Source organism: Ursus arctos, unplaced genomic scaffold (genome assembly GCF_023065955.2).
Source record: "Ursus arctos isolate Adak ecotype North America unplaced genomic scaffold, UrsArc2.0 scaffold_18, whole genome shotgun sequence".
Taxonomy (NCBI): domain Eukaryota; kingdom Metazoa; phylum Chordata; class Mammalia; order Carnivora; family Ursidae; genus Ursus; species Ursus arctos.
This window is the reverse complement of record NW_026622852.1, coordinates 57,928,354-57,937,240: the sequence shown is the minus strand read 5'-3', so window position 1 is coordinate 57,937,240 and position 8,887 is coordinate 57,928,354. Positions and strand designations below refer to the sequence as shown.

At 55.1% G+C, this 8,887-nt stretch overlaps 1 protein-coding gene across 1 annotated transcript; it reads right to left on the bottom strand.

Annotated features, from left to right (window-relative positions):
- Positions 1 to 1,222: 1,222 nt before the first annotated feature.
- Positions 1,223 to 2,672, bottom strand: BRD3OS (BRD3 opposite strand). Its single transcript, XM_048223204.2, has one exon. It carries the CDS (start codon positions 1,565 to 1,567, stop codon positions 1,313 to 1,315), a length of 255 nt encoding a protein of 84 aa, XP_048079161.1. The 5' UTR covers positions 1,568 to 2,672; the 3' UTR covers positions 1,223 to 1,312.
- Positions 2,673 to 8,887: the final 6,215 nt, after the last annotated feature.

The window sequence follows — 8,887 nt, the reverse complement described above, 5'->3', positions numbered from 1 at the left end:
GAGGAGATTCAGGAAATGTGACTTCCAACCGCCCAACCCACGCAGCAGGCCAGCCGAGCATCCATCACTAAGGACCAGGCCTCCAGCTGGACATTGGACGTTTGGGGAATGTGCTCTGACCCAGCAGTTCCACTTCTGGGATGTTTGCTAATGAACTTGCACACCCTCAAAAGAAGCACGTCTGACGAAGCTCAGGACACGCTGTGTACCGGGCGGCTACGGGAAGCGTGTTGTGGGCTCACGGGAGTGCTGCCAGTCAGACATGCAAAGCATGACGTACACGTCCATCTGGACATCTGGGCAAGAAGAAACCCCCAGGACAAGATGTGCAGTGCCCGCCGTGCCTTTAGAACCGTGCACGATTGCACATGCTCACACGGAGCTGCTGCTGGTGGCTGCCCGGGGAGGACACCCGTGCTTTGCTTAGTGCATTTCTGCGATTGGGTTTGTGGCAATCATTAGATTCAACCGTTGTTGAAACAAACAAGCCAAGTTAAGATATTATGAACACACAGATAAAAGTGAGGGAGAAAGGAGTGTCCCGTAGCATTTTTATTTAGAAAAATCGGCTTTGACAAAAGATATTCCTGCATTTGCATAGCCACGCAGACATCAGTAACAGCAGACGGCACATCCCTTGCAAATGCCTCACAGAAACTGTCCGCCTGAAATCTCTGTAAGCAGCTGATGTCGAACTTAAAAATGATTCGTGGTTTCCGTAATGTTTTTGGATGCTCTCATGAGCTCGCCCTCCAGTCCATGGAATCTGACGTGGAAGCTACTGTGGCGAGTTGCACACAGTACCCGTTCCTCGTCGTCGAGGGCCCCGCTGCGAGGCTGCTGCCAGCCGCTGACTCCTGCTTGGCCCCGCACACGATGCTTGGCCATACCTGACCCTGATTCCTTCGCCTTTTTCTAGATCTGTCCCGTTCTTTCCCAGGCAGAAGGCAATATTGGAAACAACCTAGAAAGTTTTGAAAAGGTTGTCTGAAGCCAGGGCATCCCTCTCTCTTGGTCTGCTTGGAAACCTAAGAGAGAAGCAGCATCGAGCTGTGTCCCGGCCCGGGCTGTGCCCCCAGTGCTGGCAGGGCTGGAACCGGCCCGGGAGCCAGGTCCACCGGTCGCATGATACAGCAGAGAGGGCTTGGGAGCCCCTACGAGCGTTCTTGGGTTCCCGAAGCACAGCTGGGTTTCCTGTTCACCGTCCAGAATCTCCCAGTAAGGCCTGGAAGCCACCACGGCCACTCACTGAGGGAAGCGTGGCCTGATGTCCGCACAGTTCAGCGCCTAGGCCCGGGGTGCTCTGCTAGGATTACATGATTGTGCAGAACTTGGACTGGCCCGTGTCCCGGGAGACTCCGAGCTTGTGTCTGTCCCGGACCAGGATAGCGTCGTTTCCGTACTGCGAGTACCACATGCTGCGGCTCCGGCTCAGGTAGGTCCCGGGGGGCCCCGATTCCAGCTGCTGCTGCTGCTGCTGCCAGATGAGCAAGGACGTGTCCCGGTACCGCAGCCGGGCGTAGCTTTCGGACAGAGCTTTCTCTGCCAGTGGCACGCGGCCGCTCATCACTGGCCAGTAGCTCCCCGCCCCCGGGCGCCCGCGCACCCGTTCTCTCGGAGCCAGTCCTGGGCGTGGACAGCCGCCCGCTGCTTTACACTATGGGCACTCATCAACCACCGATCAGTCGTCGGGTCTGAGGATTCCTTATTTAACTCCGTGGTAAAAAGGACAGACTCAGGCCACGTGTAGGCAACGCCCTCAGGAGTGCTGCATTGCGAGGGAACTTGAGAGCAGCCTCGGAGCGCTGTCAAGACATCTAAGAGCCAGCGAGCAGCACAGGGGCGCCCTGGCCTGCACCTGATCAGATGTACAGCCGCCAGAGACGAGGCTCCCACCGCGGGGGCCTGGTCGGGCGTCCACTGTGATTCCGACACCTCGGCTCAGCCCACTTAACTTGGAACGATGTATCTGGTGCCCTGCATGAGAGGACATCGTACAGCTAGACAGATGTCGACCCCTGTCCCCGTAGCTGCCCTCCACTGATCCGTGCTTGGGTCGGCTTCCAGCACCGCCGGGCCGCTCTGATGGAGCCAGCGTCGTCTCAGTTCTGTGTCCTCAGCTCTCGCCCAGGCGGACGCTACAAAGAAATGAACATGCTGTCAGGTGTGGGGAGACAGCCCAGCAGTAAGGGGAGGCTTTACGACACACAATCTCAGCTCTTTTGGGATCAGAGCCCCAACTAAGCTACTGGCGCATGTCACGATTTCAGTTGCTGTCCGGTGACCCAGACTATGAGCCTGCGTTTAAGAGGCAGACCTGTGACTCCTCCCAGTGCCTTTATGAACTAACGGGGATACTGGGGAAGCCGCCTGTGGGAGCGCCAGTGTCTAGATCTGGGAAATGAAGGCCTAAGAACCTGAGCCGGCACCGGTTTCGGGACTGGTCCAGCAAGCGCTGGGCCTGGGAGGGGGTTCGCTCAGGCTGCCTGTGCTGAAGGCGGCTGGGAGCTCACCCAGCCACCAAGGCCCTCTTTCTGCGCCAGGCAGTTGGGAGGCCCCTGGGCTGGACAGAAAAGGGATGTCAGGTGGAAACCAAACAGGGAAGCATCTGCTAGCACCGCCCCCCCCCCCCCCCCAATGCTTCCTTAGCTGCGCAAGATTTTTCTTCTGCATGGCCGGTGCCCTGGTCACCCAGCCCCGCCCTCGTTGCTGGCTGCCGCAGCTTCTCCCCAACTCCAGCGGCCTGAGCCCAGGAGCCCTTCAGGGCACCTCTGGTTGCCTCCCCAGCCTCCTGGGTGGTCCACCTATCTCACGACAAGGATCTCCTCGTCACCCTGTCCACATGTCTCGTTGCCCACCAGCGCCCCCCATCGCCTCCCGCCCCGGTCACCCGGGCCCCCCATCACCACCTGCTCCCCATCGCCTACCGCCCCAGTCACCCGCACCCCCATCGTCTCCCGCCCCAGTCACCCGCGCCCCCCATCACCACCTGCTCCCTATCGCCTCCCGTCCGAGTGACCGGTAACCCCCATCGCCAGGCGCGCTACCGCCACCCACCCCGCCCGCCCTTCCATCGCCTCCCGCCCCCGTCACCCGCCCCGGTCGCAGGCCGGCGCCACAGTCGCCCGCGCGGAGGGGCCTCGGAGGGGCCTTGGTGACGGGCGGGCGGCCGGGCGGGGCGCGTGGCGCGGGGCGGGGCGGGGCGCTCGGAGCGGGGGCGGAGCCGGTTGGCCTCAGGGCCGCGTTTCCATGGCAGCGCCGCAGGCATGCCCAGCCGAGCGCAGAGTCTGGGCAGGCCAGCCAAACGATCCCAATGGGGGGGAGCGACTGTGTCCCTGTCCTGTCACCGTCACTGTTGGTCCGAGCATTTTATTGACAGTAGTTTGTATTGCTGCTCGGGCACTTTTGCCAATGCTGTAGCCTGTGCTGTCCGCATTCTTACTCCTGATAATCTATACATTTTTAAAAATAATTGTGGGGGTGATGCTAGATGGGGGATGGGTATTAAGGAGGGCACTTGTGATGAGTACCGGGTGTTGTATGTAAGTGATGATCACTGAATTCTACTTCTGAAGCCAATATTACGCTGTTAACTAAAACTTAAATAAAAATTAAAAATAAATAATTCAAGTCTGTCCCCTTAGGGCTCTCTCAAAATTATGTCTTGAACTCCCCTGTCCCCATGCTGTCCCTGAGAATTCCGCACCCCCTCCAGGCATACCAATAATACCCTCCCTTGGCCTCTGCCTCTCCCTTACTGGGTGTATTTCACGGTTTCCGCAGCGTTGATGAAGAAAGTGGTCAAGAAGGGCATCCATGGGGCGTTCCACCTGCGCCCCCCCCCCACCCTGGTGCGCACCTGCACCACGTATGCCTATCTTGCACCCACACTGAGAGCTCCCGCCCGCATCCCCCCCACCCCTCGCCAGGCGAATGCGCGTCCTGCCCAAGGGCGCAGAACATTCAGGAAACACCATGTGCCAGCGGTAAGTCAGTTTCGACACATTTCAAAGTATTCAAATCAAACATAAATACGGTCCCAGGAAAAATGGTCTATAAAACAACAATGAAAAGATAACTAGAAGAAAGCATGTTTTTCATCAAGAAACATATTTCTAAATTTCTCATGGGTCAAAGAGGAACTCACAATACACATTCTAAAGTATTTTAATGGAATGATGATGAAAATACAAGATGTCAGAGCTCATGGGATGCAGTTAAAGTCATGCCTGGAGGGAACCTGAGAGCTCCAAATGCATAAAGTAGGAAATAAACACGTATATGGTGTATACACGGGGTATATGGAAACTCTGAACTATCTTTGCAATTGCTTTGTGAATCTAAACCTTTCCTATATTAAAAAGTTTATTTTAAAAGTGGAAAAAACGTTAACTAACTGGAATTAAAAAATAACAATAGGTGGAAAGGAAAGTCAGAGATGAGAGGAAATTTGCAATACGTAGGTCCTTGATAAGGGACACTGGGTCGTCCAGTTCCAAGACAGAAATCCCACCAATGAGTTGACCAGAGAGATGTTAATAGAACGGGTCATTCCGAGGCACAGGGTTATTAACTATGTAACTGTCGAGCTCAAGTAAAAACATCTCAAGTATCTCGGAAGCAGCAACAGCAGGAAGCAACTCCCACCTCAAGAGCTGACAGAGCAAAGGAGGGTCCTATTACTGAAAGGAACACGGAGGAGGGACAGCATGGAGCTGAGACTCAGACTTTTGAGGAGGGGGCACTAGCAGCTTGAGCTGGTGTCTCTGCACGGAGAGCCCCAGTAGCGGGGGGCCCAGACCCCAGGGAAGGGACTTCAGGCAACTTCTGCCCCCGAGCGGCGGCAACCTGATCCAGTGGATTTTGTGCTTGTTGGGAAAACCACAGACTGGAATCAGCAGCTGCTTCAGGAAAGAAAAAACAAGAATACCTGTGAAGAATCTTTGCTGGGGGCGTGCACAACAGCAGGAAGCCCGCAGGAAGCAGAGAGGAAGGAGCAAGCTCGGCCTCCCGCTCCAGTTCCAGTCTGCCTCCTACAGCTTCCCAGGAAGACGCTGGCAAAGGGACAAATGAGGTTCGCAGAGTCCTGGTCAGAGCATCACAAAGCAGAGCGTAAAGGATGTTTAGATCATGGTTAACGTAAAGGCTGTGGGTGACAGGCCAAAACTTCAGAACGGGCACAGCCCCGCCCTTCGTTCATTCAGCTGCCACACACACATTTCTATGCATATTGGAACTCCATACGACAGAAGCAAAACCCCAAAACCTAGCTCTCCATGTCTGCCTAAGAAGATGCCACTCTCTTTCATCCTGGAGTGAGACAGCCTGGCCTCTCCCTGGCTGGAGGAGAGCGATGGAAAGTACCAACAGAATTTTCCAATTTCGGTCTCCTTCTGTCTGGATATGCTTCTCCCTGAAACTAAATTGCAAAGTTCACATGCAACAACACTTCCTGAAAATAATAAGGGGGATGAGGAGATACAAACATACATGCTTAACAGCTGGGAGGGGGGACCGTGGAGAGCTGTCACGTGCTCACTCCCATGCAGTCCTCGTCAAGGATTTCTTGCCCGCAGCAGCATCTCAGCTGGGCAAGGATTCTTTAACTACTGGGGGGACTTACACCTTCATTCCCGAAGGGCATGAGCCTTCAGTGACCCCATTTATTTATTTCGTGGTAGCTTCCTATTAACTTTTACTTTGGGCGGCAGAAATGCTAAAACACACCTCGGACAGTCCCCCGGGTTTGAGCCTTACTTCTTCCTGCTCTCAGTGTGAAGCAACGACTCACCTTCTCCTTGGTATGAGGGATCCATCACCCCGGCCAGTAAGGTAACCTGCTTCTTAGTGTTGGGGCACCTGGCTGGCTCAGCCGGAAGAGTGAGAGACTCGATCTTGGGGTTGGAAGTCGAGCCTCATGCTGGGTGTAGAGATGACTGAAAACCCCTACCTGTTTCCTAGTGTTTTGATGTGGTGGTATGAGGAACTCCAGATTTCCAGGTGGGACTTTCATCTTCCAAATCAAGGGAGCCACTGTGGGCTCCCTGGCGGACTTATTCCTCCCTAGAGAACCGAGACTCCTGAGGCTTCAGAGCTGGGAGGTGGGCGGTGGGATTAAGAACACTGTGAGGGGCGCCTGGGGGGCGCGGTCGGTGAAGCCTCTGACTCTTGATTTTGGCTCAGGTCACGATCTCAGGGTCCTGGGATCGAGCTCCACGTTGGGCTCTGCGCTCAGCGGAGTCTGCTTGTCCCTTTCCCTCTGCTCCTCCCCCTGCTCTCTCTCTCTGCCCCCTCTCAAATAAATAAATAAGAAAATCTTAAAAAAAAAAAAAAGAGCGCAGTGAAGCATTATTAGAAGTCAGAGGAGCCATTGCCCCTTGTGCCCTTTGGGTCCTGGACACCAGCAGTCTGGCCGTGGGGGAGACAGCACCCTGTATCTGTCTCTGGTTCAAAGCACACACTCACTTGAACCTGTGAGCGAGGACCTCAAACTTCCATGGCGTTACCCCCAAGCGGTGCTCTGACCATGTCCTCAATGGGCCAGTCGCTATCAGGTGGGCACTTCTGGGTGAGGGGGCACAGGTAAGACCAGAGAATTCCATGGGCATGAGCCCACCATTTGGCTTCTTTTGTTCAAGAATGAGCTCCTTGCTCAGGAGCGCTGTTGTGTGGGAAACCATGATGGTCAACAAGGCGCTGCCCAACTCTGGGGATAGTCCTGCTGGGAAGGATGGAGGGCAGGGAAAGCCAGTCTGAGTCCAGAATCCGTATCTATTCCAGTGAGATGGAAGGAACTCCTGTCCCCTCCATGATGGACCAGACCAGTGTAGTAAGGGTGCCACCACTTGGCTGACCTGCCCGTGTAATGGCGCCATTTTGATGGCCATTGGCTGGCCTTGGCTGTTGGCAGGTGAGGCCCCCCGCGGGGGCAGTAGACAGATCAGCTCCCGCGGTGGAGGTGGGTGGAGTGGTCTGAGCCGCGCCTCCGTGCCTCCCACCATGATCACTGCACACACGGGCCATCGAGCAAGAGGCCCAGACCTGTACAGAACTGGCCCTGTGTCCGTCTGATTATTGAGGGCTGCCTCTGCAGGGGATGGGTCTTGACGACATCCACCCGGGACGCAGACGTCTTCATAGTCTGCATCCTGTTGAGGACACCGTCCACGGTCTCTTCCCCAGACCTCCTGGTCACCAAGCTCCCAACAAGTTTCTCTCCGTTCCTTGACCATCCAGCCAGACCGTCAGCCCTGGAAGCCTAGACCCCCGAGCACCATAGAGCCAGCGACTACAGGACGCAGCCAGCCCTCCTGGGCTGAGGGAACCGAGGGAAGAGGCTGGGATAAGGAAAACAAGACAAAGAAAGAAAAGAAAAATGCAAAAAAAAAAAAAAAAAAAAAAAGCAGCATAGAGATGGCCTCTTGGAGCTCTGAGGAGGGGGCCCCGCTGGGTGCGTGCTGCTTCTCTGGGCTGGAGGCAGGGCCTCCTGGACCCAGACCTGGACCCAGACCTCCGAGGAGGACCTGGAGGTGTTGCACCAAGGACAGTCACGGGACCCTGGCCCTGCTGGGGTTGGCAGCCGCCGACTGGACTCGCAGGCGCCGTGGACACGGCTGCTGCCTGGTGCAGAAGCCTGGCGGGGGTTCTGCTGGGACGAGAGACAGGCGGGCTTGCAGCCTCCCAGCAGCACCTGGTGGCAGAGCCCCGCCAAGTGGCAGGTGAAGCCATCCCAGCATGCAAGGCTGGTGGCAAAGGGTGGTTTGGGGCTGACAGACATTGACTTAGAAACCGGTGCGCATCTCACGTCCAGGATATAGACAGAAGTCCTGCAATTTCATAAGAAAAGGAGATGAGCCAACAGTTAAAAAAAAAAAAAAAAAGGTAATCAAGAAAATCCAAATAAAGGGGCACTAGCGTGTGACTTCTGAGCCCCACGATGGGTGGACAGATGACTTAAAAAATAAAATCTTTCAAAAAAAGAAAAAGGAAAAAAGCCAAATTAAGATCGTAGTGTGAAACCACCCGTATCCTCAGGAAGGTCTACAAGCAAAAAAGATTGCCCCGTCCACATGCCAGCGATGGCACGCTGCCCGTGCACACTGATACAATTCTGGAAGATACTTTCCCATGACCTCTGGGGGTCCCAGAACTGTGATCTAGCCTTCTGGTCCCAGGGGCCCACCCAGGGGAGCCGCGTGCGTCTGCACCCACCCACGGGGGAGCATCGTACAGCAGCACTGGGCCTTAACAGCTTAACGCTGGAAACCATCCAGCGTCCGCGCGCTCGGAAACGGGGAAAGAAGTTGTGGCATGTGCACACGGAGGAGTCCTGTACTATGTAGCCCTGACAATGAATGAACCGTAGTCTATGCGAACACACGAATGAATCCCAGAAGCCTAACCATGGAGGGGGCAAGAAGCCAGCCCACACCCCCAAACACTCTACTGAATGATTCCATTTATGTAACATTCAGAAAGAGGCAGCACTAATTATAGCATTTAGGGGTGCATATTTCGATGGTAAAAGTACAAAAAAAAAAAAGTGAGTGAGGATCCCAGATGTCCGTGTAGCCGCTAGCTTGGGGGCAGGGAGAGCAGAGCACTGGGCAAAGGCTGAGGACCACGGGGTCTCCCCGAAGCGCTGTTTCTTGACCCGGTGCTGGTGACTTCCGTCTTTCCATTCTCACATTGCCGTAAGCCGCACATTTGCTGCGGACATATTTCCGCATGTCACATCTCACAGAAGAAGATTTTTCGAAGGAAGCTAACTATAGATCGTGAGGAAACAGACACCAGCTAAGGCCAGACATCACATTCTTTCACCTACAAATACGCCGGGCGTTGTATACATCACCACAGCGACAGATCACATCTTCAGTAGCCACTG

What these genes read in the sequence shown, in the direction of transcription:
- BRD3OS (XM_048223204.2), bottom strand. Translation starts at nt 1,567, where the DNA reads ATGAGCGGCCGCGTGCCACTGGCAGAGAAAGCTCTGTCCGAAAGCTAC.